The sequence below is a fragment of the Myodes glareolus genome, chromosome 18 (assembly GCF_982192425.1).
Source record: "Myodes glareolus chromosome 18, mMyoGla1.1, whole genome shotgun sequence".
In the NCBI taxonomy this organism is placed as follows: Eukaryota; Metazoa; Chordata; class Mammalia; order Rodentia; family Cricetidae; genus Myodes; species Myodes glareolus.
The window spans coordinates 44524607-44543251 of NC_142043.1; the positions used below are offsets into that span (position 1 = coordinate 44524607).

The 18645-nt window shown below is 43.2% G+C and overlaps 1 protein-coding gene across 4 annotated transcripts in view; it reads right to left on the reverse strand.

Moving 5' to 3' along the window:
- Positions 1–3727: 3727 nt before the first annotated feature.
- Positions 3728–18645, reverse strand: part of Sult1c3 (sulfotransferase family 1C member 3) — a 38305-nt gene continuing 23387 nt past the window's right edge. For all 4 annotated transcript variants that reach the window (XM_087898118.1, XM_087898117.1, XM_087898116.1 and 1 more), the window contains exons 2-8: positions 18047–18242; positions 15005–15133; positions 12230–12327; positions 5939–6065; positions 5634–5728; positions 4504–4684; positions 3728–4282 (exon numbers count right to left, since the gene is read on the reverse strand). In XM_087898118.1, the coding sequence (XP_087754244.1) occupies positions 4170–4282; positions 4504–4684; positions 5634–5728; positions 5939–6065; positions 12230–12327; positions 15005–15133; positions 18047–18218 (915 nt within the window). In that variant the 5' untranslated portion in view covers positions 18219–18242 and the 3' untranslated portion in view covers positions 3728–4169. The remainder of the gene's footprint in view (positions 4283–4503; positions 4685–5633; positions 5729–5938; positions 6066–12229; positions 12328–15004; positions 15134–18046; positions 18243–18645) is intronic.

Genomic DNA, 18645 nt, shown 5'->3' on the forward strand with positions numbered 1-18645 from the left:
CCAGTATGTTTCTTTAACAGTCCTCAGCATGCTATTTGGACAGTTAATCTTAACTAATGATTCTCTTCTTAATTAAAATAAATACTGCCCATACATGGGATATGACTTTGGCTCAGCTCAGTGTGGCTATTTGTGTTTCGCATCACCTCCTTTTGCCAGTTAGAAAACAGTTCGAGCTTTCTGTTCCCTAAAACTCTCACAAAACCTTCTCCTCCCATTGTCTGCTCAGAGGACTTTCCCAATCCAGAATATGCCTACTCCATAGGCCACCTTGTATATCCATTGCCTCTACTTCCCTGCATCTCCTCCTGTTGCTTCCGTCCAACCTTACCAATACAGCTTTGCCATAACCACCTTTGCTGCACAAAACCAGATAATACCCCTCACGCCGGCACTACCAGCCTTGCTGGCCTTCTCCATTTCGCCTTCTCCCTTTCAGTCTTTCTGAGTCCTCATTGGTTCTCAGTGTTGCTGGGGACCACCTTCCCTGCTCCCATCAAACACGTAGCCACCCAACTATTCACACCTAACTGCTACCTGGCAGCTCCTAAAGGCTCCCTCACCTTACTGTTTATTCCTCAACACCAGTGCATTTGCCTAGATTATAAAACAGCTACCTCACTCTTCTCTTGCCTCTCTAGATTTGCCAGTCTTCAGAACTCAGACTGGAAACAGAGGGCCTGCTTGGTTTTGGTTGTGTTTGTTTTGAGGCAATTAGCCTCTATGTCTCTCCAGAATTCAGAAAAACTTACGGAAATTTTAGATCGGTTTGATACCCTTTTGGACCAATTTGATTCTTTGGCAGCTGTGACATTTCAATATGAGTACTAGACCTAGTGACCACTGTCAGTGGAGTGATGTGTGCCCTCCTTCAGGAAAAATTCTGCCTCTTGCCAGGCTTTGTTGACTCCCCATGGGAGGCCTTACCTTCTCTGAGGAGTGGATGGGAGGCAGAGATAGAAAGGAAGCGGGAGGAAGTAACAGGAGGAGAAGAGGGAGGGAAAACTGTGGTTGTATAAAATAATTTTAAAAATTTAAAGTTTTGTTTTTTAAAAAGTCTGCTTCTACACCAACAGGTTCAAACTGGTTCCAGATGGAGTCCAAAGGCTTAGGGACTACGGTCAGAAAATTCAACCAGACTGTTCCTCAGGATGGGATCTTAGTTCTTCCAATCCTGGCTCCTCCCCTTACTCAGCCCTTTCCTCCTTGCTGTCCTTCCACTGGCACTTTGGCCCTGTCTCTTAGCATTTTGATAGATGTTGCTCCTGCATCACTTCTGTTACTCGGTCCACTACACAGGATAGAATAAAAACAGTGATTCTCTTGGAGTCACTTCAGATCCAAGAACACAAAAAATAAAGTCCCTTCTGCCAGCAGGAAACACTAACAAAGACCTCTACCATTTATGTACCCTTATATAATGGGTCTGGAATAAAGAAAATTCCTCACTCCCAAAGCAGGATCATAAAGCAGGCCCAGGGCTTCAAGGCACCGGCTCCCAGGGGATTCTGGAAGCAGTCAATACCTATCACATGCACTGGAGCTCAGACATCACAAAAGCAAGCAATCTGCACCAAAGTAAGAGTCTTGGGATTATTATTCCAGACTTCACAATATAGAGTTTTAGTAGTAAAAACAATATGGTACAAAACACAAAGCACAAAACAGGCATGTAGACTAATAGAACAAAATAGAAGACCTAAGTGTAAGTGCTCTGAACTACAGCCATCTGATATTTGATGAAGAGATAAAAAAATGACAGCAACAACAAAGCATACAGTGGGGAAAGAATATTATCTTCAACAAATGGTGTTGAAAAAATTGAATGTCCACATGCAGAAGAATAAAATTAGAACCACATGTATCATCTTGTAAAAAAAACCTTAGATCCATGTGGATAAAAAGAATTCAAGATGAAAGGGTTTGAACTTGAAATCTAAAATGCTAAAACCAACAGAAGAAAATATAGGTAGTACCTAGAACATAAAAGGGCAGAAAAGGATTTTCTGAACAGGTCTCCATTTGTTAAGGCCAACAGCAAATAACTAGGACCTCACAAAACTAAAAGGCTTCTGAATAACTAAGGAAATAATCCATCAAATGAAGAAGTCAACAGAATGGGAGATAATATTTGCCATCTATACATCTGACAGAGGATTAAATTTAGAATATACAACAAACTCAAAACACAAAAAGTTAAAGAAACAAATGCCCCTATTTTAAAAAAAATTAGGTAGGAGCCTAAAAGAAGTTCGAAGAAGAAGAAGAAGAAGAAGAAGAAGAAGAAGAAGAAGAAGAAGAAGAAGAAGAAGAAGAAGAAGAAGAAGAAGAAGAAGAAGAAGAAGAAGAAGAAGAAGAAGAAACAAAAATGAATTCAAAATATCTCAAAAAGTATCCAAAGCAGAAATCAACAGATATTGGAGATCTAGCCAAAGTGGATTCCTCTACATCACAGCTCCTCTCTATGGTTCAGGGAACAAGGCAGTAGAGGTAGTCAGGAGATTTTAAGAACTGGAGTGAGAGAACTTGGCTGTGAAATAATCTCACCTAGAAGTGGCTGCATAAGTAAGACTGGAACAATGACAATACCAAAAGACACGCTAACATGAAAAGAGGAAGGATGTGCAGGGTCTCAGTCCTTGTCAGAACATCTGTCGTGCCTTCCTTCTTCAGGTCTCGTTTAGGTAAGTATGCTGATAACATTTTATGAGTGCAGCCTCCCTGACATTCCTAGAAGATACAATTTCACAGAAAGCTTCTGCGCCTCTGGCACTTCCACTCTTTCCACCCCTTCTTCTGAAATAATGTCTGAACATTAGATGTAGAAGTTGTAGATTGATCTGTTGGGACTGGAAATCACATGATCTCTGCATTTTGATTGGTTGTGGTCTTCTGTTATGGTCTCTGGTGTAAAGAGAAGTTTCTTTAACGAAGGTTGAGGACTACCCTTTACTGTGGGTATAAGGAAAAATGTTTAGATTATAGTTAGAAATTATTGGCTATATTAGTAATGTTATCAGTTTGGGTTTTTCTCCAAGAACGATGAATTCACAAGCCTTGGATATTTGACTGGGTTTCAAGTACCAGGCAGGATTTCCCTCTTGTTGAGCAGGTTTTGAGTTCAAAATAGAGAGTTATTAATTAACATTAAGGTATGCATGCCAATATTTCATGCTCTGAATTATAGTGCCACGGTCGTTGTTGCTGTGCTACACAGGTATCATAGCTAGGTAGTGTTAATAGTTACTTCCCTCTCTTGGAAACTAACATGGTGCCTTCTGGTGCCATCAAAGCTAGTCCTCAGGGTGTGGGCTTTCAGGATAGATCCAACTCAGATCCTCTGGTGTCCCCAGCAGTAAGGACCTTCTACCCTGAGAGGAAACTGAGGGTAACAGTTTTAGGAATTTGTTGGACAACCCTGACAACTTAAAGGTAGAGTTTTATGCCGATGTTGGAGTTTTTGTTAGATAGTCTATGGCTCTTGGAGGGGACAGTCTTATTCTTGACCACTGGTGTGGTTTGCATGCATCCCAATGCTCACATACTGGAAACTGAATCACCCGTGCAATAGAGTTAGGATGCATAAGCACACGATCTTGGGAAACAGTTATCACAGGTTCTTGAGAAAGGCATGAATTTGAACTCCTTCCCCACTCCTCTTCCATATTCCATCACGGGAGGCCTTGCTGATGCGGGTTCTTTGAATTTAGTCACCCAGCCTTAAGAATGGTAAGAAATATTTTTTATTCTTTACAAAATAACTAGGTGTTTTGTTACAGTATTGCACAACAGACAAAGATAATTGTTAAGACAATCAGCTATCCTTTAATTTATATTCAGTGCTCATTTCTCATTCATTTTGCTTTTCTTGTTTACTTTCTTATGTTGAAATCCTGTTATGTATGTCTATTCATGAGTTTTGCCTAAGCACATTAAATTACATGGTTGTGTAGTAGGTATCAGTGAAAATTATCACATACCGTAACAGAAGTCATTCTGTGCAGGGTTTGATTACATGTTGATGAAATAATATGATAGGACCTACAGGGTTGGCCAACAGCTCAGGGATAGAGGAACTGTGTTAAATATACTTTAATATGAATCTCAAATGGCTAAGAAATATAGTCAGAAAATCTAGCTCCCCTCCCCCAGCCCCAACTCCATTGCTCTCAGATCTCTGTGCGGAAAGTAATAGTGCTCCCTGCCATCTTCATTTTGTAGTCTTCATCAAAAGCTTCACTTTGTGCCACAGTAAAGTAGTTCTTCCAGTCTCCAGGCATCCCTGAAACAAAGTGAAATCTCAGGGATTGCTGCAGGTACAGAAGGAAGAGTAATACTATATCCCTAGGCCCTATACCAAGATGAGCAGGAACCCAAGTCACCTCTTCAACTCTACAGCAATTAGCAAAGCACCTCAGGTAGCATGGGACATCATGGGAAACCACAATTTGGTGATAGGACCACGAAACTTATTTGGTACCTCAGGATGTCAATCTCACCTACCTTTCCTCATGAAAGGGGAGATAGAGTGGTCCATGATGCTGGTGGGTAGAGTGGTATAGTTGGCCATCGGGTTTTCCTTCATTACATCAAAGGAGGTATGATAGATGATTTTATTTAGAACTTCCTCTGATATGTCTTTTTCCAGGAATTTTACAATCTTCTCAATTTCTCTCTTTGGGTCCTGTATGTGGAACAGGTATGCAAAGTAAATAATTTTGGTTTTCCGTTAATGATTCAGTTTAGTCAGTATAGACAATATTTGGAAAAGGATGTGTCAAGGTGTCAATTATCTTAGGTAATTTTAGTGCATGACACTGTCTGTCCCAGGTTCTACTCCTGTCATCCAGGAGAGTAACTTTTAGCAGGGGACAGATATCTCTCAGACAACACCTGGAACCTTGGGAGAGGAATGGTGGCCTTTCCTGGGTGTCAGGGATTGTTTCAAGATCATAGGAAACAGAGGCTTGGTGGGCTTGTGTGACTGTCTTTGGGCTATTGGCTATAACAGCCTAGATAAAGGGACTGTGAGTTATCAGAAGTCTAATGAGAGAACGAATAAAAGTTATCATAAAAGTTATCAAGTTGAGTCAGGGATGTGACCTGTTGTAGCTTGCCTCATTCTCATAAAAAAGCAAGGAGCCGATCGTCCGGTTAAATCACAAACTTTTGGCTTTGGTAGAAGATATTGCTCTGTAACTCGAGCACACCAGTCCACAGGATTTTGAGAGTAGACCTGTGATCTACTCATTCATAATGAAGCAGAGGGAGGGGTCAGTTCAGTACCCCACTCCATGTCTCTAATTCTGCCACTATTGACATGGACTAGACCCCAGTTAATGATTGACTTCAAGGGTGTAGAAGAGGGAAAAGGAAGCTAAACTTTTTAAATACAACTATGTGCACTCTACTACTATGACTGAATAAGTCTCTACAATCACTTTGGGAGACCGATAATGAAACATAGCTTGGGATGTCAAAATAAGTCTTCCTGTGCTTTCTGGGAAGGAAAGATAAAACTTAGAGAATGTCTTTCAAGGATCTTCTGCAGGCAAGCTCACATCCCAGGGTGTCACTGGGATATTAGTATATGAGGATGTGGGAACACCCAACGGAGATCACACTGGCCTCACCTCTTTCATGTCTTCATAGAAGAGATAGAGAATGCGGTGCTGGTCTTTCACATCCCACCATCCCTTTACATGGTCATACCAGGAGCCCCACAGCACTGAGGAGGAAAGAGATGGAACGTCACTACCTCCTTAAAACTCATCAAATGAGGATGACTGTGCTAAATAAAAGAGGACTGTTAATAGATAAAAATGAAATGCTTTTACTTCCTTGAAAGACCTTGAGGGATATAAATATCTGCTGAGAAGCTAGTCTGTTGTCAGCACCTGGGTTAGGAAGTAGAAGGGCACAGTTTTCTTCCGCTCACCTTTTCCAGCTTTGAATGTTTCAACGTATTCTTCCCATGTACCAGGGTCAGGCAGCATTTTATTCATTCTTGAGAAATGGTAGTAAGATACCAGGCAGTCCTTGGCATTTCTGGCCACATAGATAATCTAGGTTTGTTCAGCAAAGAGAGTGGGAGGAAGAGAGGAAACAAGATAGAAAGCTATCATTTGTGTTCTTTAAGGGTATTTTCCGTATTGCAGACTAAACTTATTGGAGGAATTGGGGTGGGCTTGTGTTCTTATGATCAGCATGAGCACCCTTTCTAATATGCTCACAAACCATTTGGTAATGTAATGTAGCTGTAATCTTAGCATTATAACTAAGTATACCCTTTTTCTATCATAAAGGCATGGTGGTTTATATGGTAAATATTGCTGTTGCCCTAAACTATCTTGGGGAATAAGGAGGCCGCCTGCGGTGCTTTGGTTCAGTTATGACAAAATGCTGCATGCTGTGTGTCTTATAAACAACAGAAACTAAGTTCTCACAGTTCTGGAGTCTGGAGAATTGAAGATAAGGTTGTCTGAAGATTCATTGTCTGGGAGAAGACCACCTCCTCACAGATGGCTATCTTTAATAAAGGTCTCAACCCCATTTATGAGGCTTCATGTTCATAACATGATCACTAAAGACAGGGCTTAAAGGGAGATCCTTAGGGCTTTGAGGGTTTATTCTCTGAAGATATTGTGGATCTTTCCTTCCCTCTCCCTCTTTCCTGGTCTCCCTAGCTCCTTGTTTCCCACTCTTCCTGTCTTTCCTTTCTACTTTGAGACTCGACTTCTCACCTTGAACTCCATTCCCACCATGATGCTATTCTTACTAGAGGCTCAATCACAAGCACTCCCTAATCTTGAAATCGAACCTCCAGAGCCAGGAACCAAAACAAACCTCTCCTAACTTCATCAGTAGCTTGTGCCAGGCATTTTGCTGTAAGTAGCACTTCAAAGCTTCTTTTCTGTTATTAGTGTTTTCTAAAGCGCTTGTGTCTAGTGCCTCACTCACTTGTTTCTCTCCCTGTGAATCACCTGGATGTGTGCTTTTCCCGCTATACCTCCTCTATTACTCTCAGCTCTGCATGACTGTTTCTCTGCTCCCTTTCTTGCTTCTGGGATTTCTATCAAATATTTATGAAAGCACTTAGGTACCCAAAAAGTGTGAGGCAACTCCAGTCTCATTTTACACACACACACACACACACACACACACACACACACACACACACAAATTATATTACATTGTAGGGGCTCATGTATGCCAAACAAGTGATTTCTGATTTAATCTTCAGACTCTATTTTGCATAATATTCCTGTGCTGGGTATTGTATTCAAGACCCAAGAGACTAGAAACAAGAGAAGTCCTAGGCACAGAGAATATATGCAAAAGTTCTTAAAAATATAGAGTCAAATATAATTTCCAAGAGTATGATAACTTATATTAGTTTTCTGTTAGTTGCTATAATAAATTATCATATATACAGTGTCTGAAAAAATTATATGCATTGTCTTAGTGTCCTTGAGGCCATGTTTTCGTGGGCTAAAGTGAAGATGTCAGCAGGGCTGGATCCTTTTGTTGACTATAGAAGAAAATTCACTTTCATTACTTCTAGCACTGGAGATGGCCTGCATTCTTAGCTGCTGACCCTTTCCTAGACACACTCTTTCTTCTTTCATTGCGGCATCTTCTGCATCTGCTGGCTTCTACTATAAATTTCACCTGTGGTAAAAATCTAGGGCCCCAGATAACTTTGACTGCTCCACTACTTCCTAATGACACTTGTGAGACCTATTTGGCAAAGGTAACATTCCCAAGTTCTGTTGCCTAGGGTACAGATAGTGAGTAGCCACACCATTATGCCTACAATACCATCATAAAATGAAAGGCTTAGATAATAGTGTCTGAAGTGGTTTATGACTCATATGTAAGTGAATAAAGAGAAGGACTGCCATCCAGAAGGCTGTTAGTATTTAGAAGACCAATTTTGCAAAAAGGTGTTAGTGTTAAGATTAAGCAAGTGTTTGTGTCTCTTCCGACATTGGATGTATAAGTGTCACATCATCACTGAAAGTCTGTTAAAGGAAAGTCACAGTCTTCTTGCTTAAAGCATGGAATCTACCCCTGGGTGGGAAACATGCCACTGCTTTCTTCCTTAAGAGTTAATCTAGCTCCTAATTCAATCCAGGATTTAAGATTCACTTAAATCAGCCAGGTGGCTGTGGTGCATGCCTTTAATTCAGCCCTCAAGAGGCAGAGGCAGGCAGATCTCTATGAGTTTAAGGCCACCTTGATCTACAGAGTGAGTTCCAAAACAGCCAGGGCTACACAGAGAAACCCTGTCTCAAAAAATAATTGACTTATAAGTCCTGCTGAAGAGATAGTAGGAATAATTAACCCTTTTATGAGATAATGCACTTTTCTTTCCTAGAATTCCTGCCACACAAAATGGTAATTTAGATCTATCATGCATCTCTCCTGGGCCCGCCTGTCCTTCTGAGTCAGACAGTGACTTCTCCCTCTTCTCCTTTTCTATTGAAGAATCAAAGAATAAGAATATAGAAATGTAGGTTCAAATATAGGAATGTATAAATAAGGTAATATAAATTTGTAAGCCTAGGAGAATGAGAGCAGCTTCCTCAGCAGCTTAAGGATTAACTATTAACAATAGCTTGCCCGACTTTACAACCAGCAGCTCTGTCTACAAGGCTGAAGCAGCCCTCTGCAAACTGGGAGTCAGCCTTGAGAAAACCACCCCCCTCCCACCTGGCAACTCATGATCATGACCAACTCACATCATGACCAACAACTGATGTGAGCTGAGTTAACCTTTAAATGATGGGATGGATGTGACTTTTTGGCTGTGCATGGTCCCACACCCTTCTCTGCGATGCAAAGCTGGCAGTATCAGGAGAACACTGTCAGGAAGTGCCAGAGAGAAACAAACAATGGACTAAATGCAAACACGAATTAAACTGAAAAATCCTGTTAATGGAAATTGTAAAAAATAAATAAATAAATAAATAAAAAACAAAATAAAAAACACAAAAAAACAAACAAAAAAAACAGAAATTTGTATCTGAGTTTTACCTAGAGATTGTAAAAATTCTTTTGTTCATGCCTAATGCTTGTTTCTTGCTATAAAAAGGGAATTTGGAAATCACCCATTGCCACAGCTATACAAGCCCATCTCTGGCTGTGGTCGCAGCTACAGCTGATAAACTTTGTGTGTCCCATGGTGATTTTTTTTCTTTTTCTGGAATAAAGTTTTCTTCTGGTTTAATAGACTTGGTGGGCTCTCCCTCCGTTGTTTGTGTGACCCTCCCAGGCCCAACATTATCTCTCTTTTGGATGCTGGGCAGAGTACATGTACGCCTCCTCTGGTACTCCAGTCTCTTTATTCTTTATCTAGTGTTTCCTTTGCCCCTGCTATGTGGCTGCTTGTCCACCATATAGCTGGCCTCCATGCTTAACTCAAGGAGCATGCCCCCCATCCCGACACCTCTCCGTTCTCCTCTTCCAGGCAGATGACAATATTTACAGCTTGCCATCCCTGGGGATTTTCTTTTAAACTCCAACCAAACTGCCCTTGAGCTTCCATTTGACTCCATTCTTAAACTCAGAGTTCTGAAAAAGAGCCCTCACTTCAACAGCGTCATGTGGTCACCAAGATGTGAATCCCTACTGTGTGCTGGTGGTGCGCACTTTCAATCCCAGCACCCAGGAGGTGGAGGCAGGTGGATCTTTGTGAGTTCAAGGCTAGTCTGGTCTATAGGATGAATTCCAGGACAGCCAGGACTGTTGTACAGAGAAGCCCTGCCTCGAAAACCAAAGGGGGGAGGGGAGAGAGAGAGAGAGAGAGAGAGAGAGAGAGAGAGAGAGAGAGAGAGAGAGGAATAAAGAAAGATTGATTATTGGTTCTTCAGCAGCAAAAGTAACATGCAATGAAGGAAGGTATCTGTGAGAATTTATGAGAACCCAGAGCCCCTGCTACTCAGGCCACACCCACTGTAGCAGCTTCCTTTTCTCTTGCTCTTTGATTTTTATGAAGACAGGGTATCTTAGGATTTCTATTGCTGTGAAGAGGCCTCATGACCAAGGCAACTCTCATAAGGAAAGTCTTGAGTTGAGACAGTTTACAGTTTCAGAGGTTCAGTCCATTATCATAACGGAAGGAGCATGGCAGCATGCTGTCAGATGTGGTGCTGAGGGGGTAGTTGAGAATCTTACATCTTTCAGGCAACAGTAAGTTGTCTTAGACAGTGGGCTGTATCCTGAGAATAATAAACCTCAAAACCCACCCACACAGTGACACACTTCTTTCTACAAGACCATGCCCACTCCAACAAAGTCACATTTCCTAATCGTGGCACTCCCTATGAGATTACAGGGGCCAACTGCATTCAAACTACCATAGAGGGTCTCATTATATAGTTCTGGCTGTCCTGGAACTCACTATATGGACCAGGCTGACCTTGAACTCGGACAATTCCACCTGCCTCTGCCTCCCCAGTGCTGGGATTAAAGGCGTTCACTTCTACAGCCAGCTAGCAGCTTCATTCTTGCAGCTGCTATAGATCAAATGGCAAGGTCCCTATAGAGAGAATGGAGAGACTGTGGATCTCTAACCTCATAGCAGATGACTCAGGTGCTTGAATGCTAGGGGGATGGCAGATATTATCGCTTCCTTGAGAAAGTTTATAGGCTCAGGGCATGGCTACCAGTGCAAAACATCCACCACCTAAACAACAGGTTCACCTTAACCAAATGTGTCCTTTCTCTCCAATCATCTTGGAGTCCCATATTCCTATCCCAGAATTTTTCTCCTCCCCCTGCTGCCTAGGGATCAGACAGCATGGTTGCATGAAACTTCTTCTGACCTACGGAAAGGGCCTCTGCTCCACACAGGCTTGAGCCGTGCTGCCTGTCCATGGTGATGTTAATAATTCTTTCAACCTTCCGCCCTAAAGGACAACGTGTTTCAGTATCCCCTTTCCACCTCTGACCCCAAGATCTTTCAGTAATGAACACTCATTCAACATTCAAATCTAAGGTGCTCCAGATATACCCTTAGGAAAACAGGCATGTTGTATCTAAGAACTATGCCAATAGGGTGTCTTGGCCAAACACACTTGTCAGTAGGGTTTCCTAGGGAGATGCGGCTGCTGCCCTAACAATGAGATACTTTGCAATCTCAGCTTGCTCCTTCAGCTGTTGCCACACAGCTTGGTTTCCAAAGAGGTTTAATGACCCGGCTGAAAGGCATCTGATTCTGCTGTATACTTTCTGCTGCATTCTAAAGTTGAGATTCGGTTTAGATTCCACTTTTACATATTAGTAGTATCTATTTCAAGACTTGGTGATGAGACAGGCATCAACAATGGCAAATTCTTTTCCCTTTATCAGCTTGATGGTGGGGGCACAGATAAAAAAATTCCTGGGGAGGTTTGAGTTCAGTGAGAATTATGTCCACATTTGTATAGTCTCTCAATAGAGTAGTGTCAAAGAAAATTAAATATTAGAAAACAGAAGTGCCGCACTGGGATCTAGGTTCATGAGATTAAAAAAAAAATCTCTATAAGGGTAAATCAAATCTCTAAACACTAGCAAATTAAAGTTTCATTCCAAGAGGACCACTTTTGCATACAAGATGAACATGTTCTCACTGCTGTCCATTAGACTGGGCTGTTAGTTTCTGGTTGTAGGAAGGTTATTCGCAGATGGCTTCAGCTGCTGTAGTCTGAACTAACTGTCATGTTCTGGACAAGGCCACATTTCCAAGGGCACGTTCTTGGCTACAAACATGGAATATCAGGACCTGAGGCAAGTAAGGCTCTCTGAGAGTTGGCTTTAGCAGACTCTTAACAGCTTGGTTAAATATTGCCTGGGGCCGCAGTGCCGCTGGTGTTTTCAAATGGCCTCCTGGCCATTTTTCAGGATTCCAAAGATCTCCAAGTTCACTGCCTTGTTCTACTTTTCCTATGCAGGTTTCCCCAGATAGACTGCATTTTTGTTTGAGTCCTTCTTGGTCCCTGCTTCATAGAGGTTCGAAATTAAAAGGCCACCTTCATGCAGGAAACCCCTGCTTTGTTTCATTGACATCTCTCTTAGCATGGGTTAGCTGGCACAGAAGGAAACTTCCAATCATACCTGGTGACCATATTCTGAAGGACAGGTGGGTGTAGAAAGGAGTGTGTGGGCCTTGGGACAATGGCACCACCTGCCTTATAGTTCCCACTGGTTGTGTCTGTTTTAATGAGTAAAACTGGGCTGGTCTTACCTTTGAGTTTTGTTTCCAGAAGGAAGGGGGCAGCATCTGAACGGGCAGATGAGTCTTCAGGGTTCGAGGTGAAGGCATTTTGTTAGCCAGATCCAGACCTAGGAAATAATAGTACACTGTTCAGCCAGATGTTTCTCCCCAGCTACATGAATCCAATGTTGTGTTAAACACTGGAAATTGTATTGGCCAAATGATTGACTCTATGGTCTTACATATGGAAGGCCTATGTCTTCCTCCCTCCTGATAGCAGCCTTCCAGTTCATCCTAGAGGACCCTACACACTGATGGATGGAACTACTCCTTGAATAGGACCCCTTAGTTTTGCATATCCCTTGCCCTTTACCTAAACTTAGATCCCATGTCAGGAATCTGAAGAAGGACTGGGGAAAGGAATGTTACTGGAACTTTTCATTTATTGTAGAGTGGGCTCTGAGCTGTAGTTATGCCATCTCGTAAAAGTGTTCCTAAGAATTCTTAGTGCTAGAACTATGTTGGGTAAATTGGTCTCTGGAGCAGCCATAAATTCCTATACAATGTGTTCCTGACCTCAAAGCTATGAGAAACGCCTGACTACTAAACTGCTATCTTTCCACTTCTGTAAATGACACTTGCTTGCTGCAGCTGTCCATGGGTGCCTTCTGTGTAGATCACAACTGAAGTCTTTGCCTTCAAAAAACTTTCAAAAATATTTTAAAAACTGCAGGGTGTAGCTGTTTCCCACCACTCTGTCTGGGACAGCCCCACTGGTACTGAATAAAGACCATATACAATTTGACTTATTTGGGGCCTCTCAGATGTTTTCTTTCTTTCAACCCCTTAGCAAAATCCCCAAGGAGACCCCTGGCTTCTAGGAAGGAAACAGACTGATGGTCCCAGGGAGGTACCTGAAAGGCTGTTCCTCAGCCCCAGGAATTCATCACCTCCCACCAAGATGTCCCCTAAAAATTCCATGGAGTTCACCTGTGTACCTGCATTCAGGAATACCTGCAGGTAGCATAAACTTTGGTTTCAGGCTTCTACTAAGTCTGGGGAGCCAATCAGGGGACTTGTGGGAAAAGCTGGCAACAGTGTAAGAATCCCTAAGTCCAGGATGTGACCAGAAAAGCACCACAAATCCCCAGGATCTGGTTTGTCTTGGTGGCCACCCATCTATGTCCTGTGTTTTGAATTCATTTCTGTTGTCTCTGTTCCTTACTTGTGTTTCTATGCTACATTGATCATTACTAATTGTAGGCAGCCATGGAAAACAAAACCTCACTGATGCTCTCAACCTCCACCTTGGAATGCATGTCACAAAACTTTAAATTGAATTCAGAGCATGAGAATCGGTGTAGAGTCAGAGTGTGGAGTCCTCTTCTCCAAGGGAACTCTCTGTTCACTTTGCAAATTGGGTTGGTCAGTCTCCAGTGTGGGATGGACGGATACTGTGTCATTCGATATGGACATTGCTGCCAGGGCTCAGTCTATCATCCTAGAAAGACAAGGATCAGTTTCTCTACATTTGAGCATTACTGGATATCCTGGAAATGCAACCCTCCTGGATGCTAGAGTACAACAAACATGGGATCCAGAAGATCTGAGCAGTAGAAAAAGTCTCCCAAAGGGGCTGAGGACCCTGACCCTGAGTCTTCACAACACTCTTATCCTTCACCTGTGACTCCTGCTGAATCCACTGTCCTTGATCGGTCCTTAGCTTTTCCTGTACCTGCAGTGGGTCCTTCTATGCCCTCCCTCCCACTCCGGGTTGTATCCAAGCCTTCCTTCCCCTGAATCACTCATCCTCATGGAACAACCCCATCCCAGTTCCCACTATGGGTCCTTGGCTCCTCTCATAAGGGAAGCCACAGGTGTTGTGGCTCCATTTATGGTCTATGTTCTTTTCCACCAGTGATCTATAAAGAAACTGGAAACATCAAAACATCTCCTTCTCTGATAAACCCCAGGTTTAATTTCTTTCCTTAGACATTATTTTACAATCAGCAGCCTACCTGGGATGACTGCCGACAGCTCCAAACGCTCTCTACCCCAGAAGAGAGAAACAGAAGATCCAGAAGGAAGCAAGGAAATTCACAGCCTCTGAGGACTCTTGATTCTGGAAACTGCCTTCCCTTCTACCAGACCTCAACAGGACTCCAACCCTGACCAAGGTAAGAAGACTCTCTACCTATTGCTGGACTTTGATGAATGGCCTCCATAATTCTGCACAGAAGCCCACAAATTTGTCTAATATTTCAAGGATCTACTGCAACTCCTGCCATGTTCCTGGAGAGGCTGTTAGAAGCTTCCCAGACCTCTACAACCACTGGTCTGAAAGGCCCAGCAAACAGGTGTACATCCTTAAGCTTCTGGAGGCATTTACAGGAAGATCACTGAGTTCAAGGATCTCTAAGTCAAGGCCAGCCTGGTCTGCAGAGTAAGTTCCAAGACCACCTGAGGCTCCACTGCTTCTCCCTAGTGCCTTCCTGGGGGAGCAGGTGTTTAACTTTCAGACTTTGGGGACATACTTGCTTCAAACTATAGCCCATTCCTTCATGGAGCTGTTATACATGTATAGGCAGATGCTTACACATCGTAGGATGTGTGCCTTGTGCTACCAAGTCATTCATCTTTAGGAAAGGAATTGTGTGTGTTGGCCTAAGCTGCTTCCACACTCCTTCATGTTTCTGTTTGAAAATGCTTTCTAGAAGGAAGACTATAGAAGTGATATCCACCTGAGGTGTAAACTGACCCTACACAGTGGCCACAGTCCACTGCACCCCAGTGGGGGGAACTCACCTGAGTTGAGGGGTCGAGGCAAAGTCCACTCGAGGAAAGGGTGACGGTCAAAGGTGTTGGCACGCTGGCACTTTTGCACATCCCCATCATTTTGGATCATGTCCACAATTTCCTGTGTCCAGGTGGTACCTAGATGTCACATAACACCCGTTATCTTCCGTTCTACCCACTCATGGCACAATTCAATTCTCTTTAATCAATCACACATATACTCAGCTACATTCAGGTTTGCTGGGTTCCGAGTAGACTCAGTTTACCTGTTACATTCTCTACACATTCTGTGTACGTTGGGGCGGGGGGCTCCTCTAAACACTAGTGACCCTTTGTGTTCATTGTCACCCTGTGATTGTCGTGTATGCTTTCTTATGTCCGCTCTGTCCTCTTTCTCATTGGCATTCAGCAAAGCACTTTTCCCCTATAAATGGAGTTTGACTGAATAAATATGGCGTCGGGCAAACAAATATGGATTGATGCGCAGATGAGTTAGCCAATGCATCGGCTCTAACAAGCTGATGGTCCTTTGGAGGCGACAGGACAAAGACTGCTTCTTGCCCACCTACCACCGACTCTTTCCTTTCTGATTAAGAGATCCTCCCATTCTAGTTAGATAATTAGCTACTCAGGTCAAAGGTCAGAGTTTTCAGTCTTCCTTAAGCCAGGACCCAGTCACTACTTTTGGTGTCTCTGTTCCTATCAGATAAACCCAATACATGAGGGATACACACAGCCAAAAAAAAAAAAAAAAAAAAAAGGCCAGAATGGGGGAGGGGGATGTGTTGGAGGCATGCACAGGGAGGTTGCTTACTTCCTCCAGAGAAGCGCAGCTGAGTAGAACTATTGGCAACTTTGGCATGAAGAATGGAACTAGGAATAGAATATTGCCTGCCACAAGAAGGAAGTATTTTTGGGAGGAGACTAGCGCAGGTGTGGTCCACACCTGGAAGTATATATAGGGTTCATGGAGACTGATAGTGTTTGGTTGGAAGCATCACCCCAGCCCCTGGCACCCCTATACCCAAAGAGACTGGAATGTTTGGTTGAAAGTGTCACCCCAGCCTCTGACATCCTTATACCCAAAGAATCTGGAATGTTTGGGCCCAGGCTTCACCCCAGTCCCTGGTATCTGTATATCCAAAAAGTCTGGAATGTTTGGGTGGAAAGTTCCCTCCCAAGCCCCTCCCCTAGGAGTTGCCTCAGTCCAGACTCCATCTCCAAGAAAGCCTGCCTAATGGTGACCCCTACCCAGAGAGGCTCAAGATCACTCCCACAGGGTATTTAAACTGCCCCCCAGAGAATAAACATGTGGTTTTCCAGTCTTTCTTCCCCCCTACCCTCTCTGGGGAACTGGAAGGTCACCAAGGAGCGCTAGAATCCATTAAACCTGGGCTTTCTCTAATTTGATTTGATTTAGTCTGATTTGGATTATTCATTTCTGTGGAAAGGTTTATTGGGACGAAAAACTTCTCAGATAGGTGCTGAGAGAAATGCTACCTTAAAGTCAGAGAGGAGAGGGAGAGACGGAAGGCGGGAGAGAGTGCGTGTTTATGTTTGGGACCATTGCACAGAGGGTCTTGCAGGCGACTGCGTGATTTTCAAGGTGGACTGATCCAAAATTTCTGCTCTAAGGGGAAGTGCAGTTTAAGCTCAGATAGGGGGAAATTAGGGACCTAAGCCAGGAAGTCACGTGTCCAGTGAAAACCAGAAAGAAATGGAAAGCCTGTTTTTGGCAGCTGGAAGGTCTGCTTGGAAACTCCTAAGTTCAATCAATGTTGGCCTGTGAGGTGAACAACCAGGGTGGAGATGACAAGGAACATGGGTCTTAGTGCCTGGAGACAGCAAAGGCTCCAGAGCCTTTGATGGATGGCCCTTTCCTGGAATTCAGTTATATCTTGCTGTCATAAGTACCTCTTGCAAAGTCAGACGTCCAAACTGTCAATTTCATCACATTGTGTGGAATGATGAAAAAATGTGGGTGGGTGGGTTCTGCTAGTCATTCACCTCTGTCTTCCCAAGGTGGTTTGTTCTTTAGTGCTCCCCTCTGCTCATGTGCATGCAATTCTTTGTGTTCCTCATCCTTTCCCCACGAACCCCTCTTCATTCCCTGGGATCTAACCACTGGTTCTCCCCCTCCTTCTCTCCTTCAATGGGTGTACACGTGCTCTCAGCACCGCTACCTGGCTGCCTGGGCTCAAGTCCATGCCAATCCAGGCACTGAAAGGCTTAGAAGCGCTAGGGAAGTGAATGGGGAAGGACGGCCTGGATGGTAGGATTTGCCCGAAAATTTTCCATTCTTTCCCAGTGTCTGTGCTTTTAGAACATTTTGCAATTTCACCAAGTCTTTAGAGGGGTTGTAAGGTTTGGTTCATCTCTGTCTTTCTTTCAAGAGCTTAATTAAAGGAGGACCCTGTAGGGTAAAGTATGATACTTAGGAGTCGGGATGTCTCCCCGGCCCCAGGGACCTGCTTGGCTGAAGCTCCACACCTTCCTCTTTAATTTTTTTAAATTAATTTTATTGAGCTATACATTTTTCTCTGCTCTTCTCTCTTCCTCCCCTTCTACCCCCTCCCATGGTCCCCATGCTCCAAATTTACTCAGGAGATCTTGTGTTTTTCTACCTCCCATGTAGATTAGATCCATGTATATCTCTCTTAGGGTCCTCATTGTTGTCTAGGTTCTCTGGAATTGTTGGCTGGTTTTCTTTGTTTTGTGTTTAAAAACCACTTATGAGTGAGTACATGTGATAATTGTTTTTCTAGGTCTGGGTTACCTCACTCAATATGATATTTTCTAGATCCATCTATTTGCCTACAAATTTCAAAATGTCATTATTTTTTCTGCTGTGTAGTACTCCATTGTATACCATTGTATAAATGTGCAAACTGGTATAGCCCCTTTGGATATCAGTATGGCAATTGCTCAGAAAATTAGGAAACAACCTTCTTCAAGATCCAGCAACACCTTCCTCTTTTAATCAGGATGCCCATGTCAGAAAGCCCTTGATTCATGTGAGTGGCTTTGCCTGGTACCATTCCTTGCACTCACCTGCCTTTGCATAGGTCGCAATGAGGAGGTCATCTGGCTTTGCTTGGAAGTTCCAGATTTTGTCCCAATTATCACTTATTATCTTGGACATGAGGATCCCATTCAACTCTTTGGTTTCTGGCTCCAGGTGCTGTTCTTCCAGGTGGAGGTTTTTCATTTCTTCCGAGGACATCTTAGAATGTGGACTTGGCAGATTCTGTAGGAAGGTGAATTGATGTCACTTCCAATACTTGGGCTTAACTTTGAAAGCAATTGTCTCAGGTGGTCAGAAGAGTGACTAGCATGCTTTGTGTTCGTTTAGCAAGAACAGTAAAACTGTGGGCCCAAGGGACATTTAAAAGAGCTTGGTTTAAAGAAACAAGCATCTCTAGGGGACAGCTATCAAGGAGGAAGATAACCCTGGAGGAATCTGCCATTTTGTGTGGGCTCCTTAGAGACAGCCTGTCTGAGACCTGAGAGATAGGCAGAGTCATGAGGCTTGTGCCATAGCTCATAGGTGAGGTTTGAGCAGCATGAAGTGGATTGTATGCCAAGTGGGCAGAAGTTTACTCACTAACTGGTACAAATAGAGAAATTACTTCATGTAACATCTTTTTAGG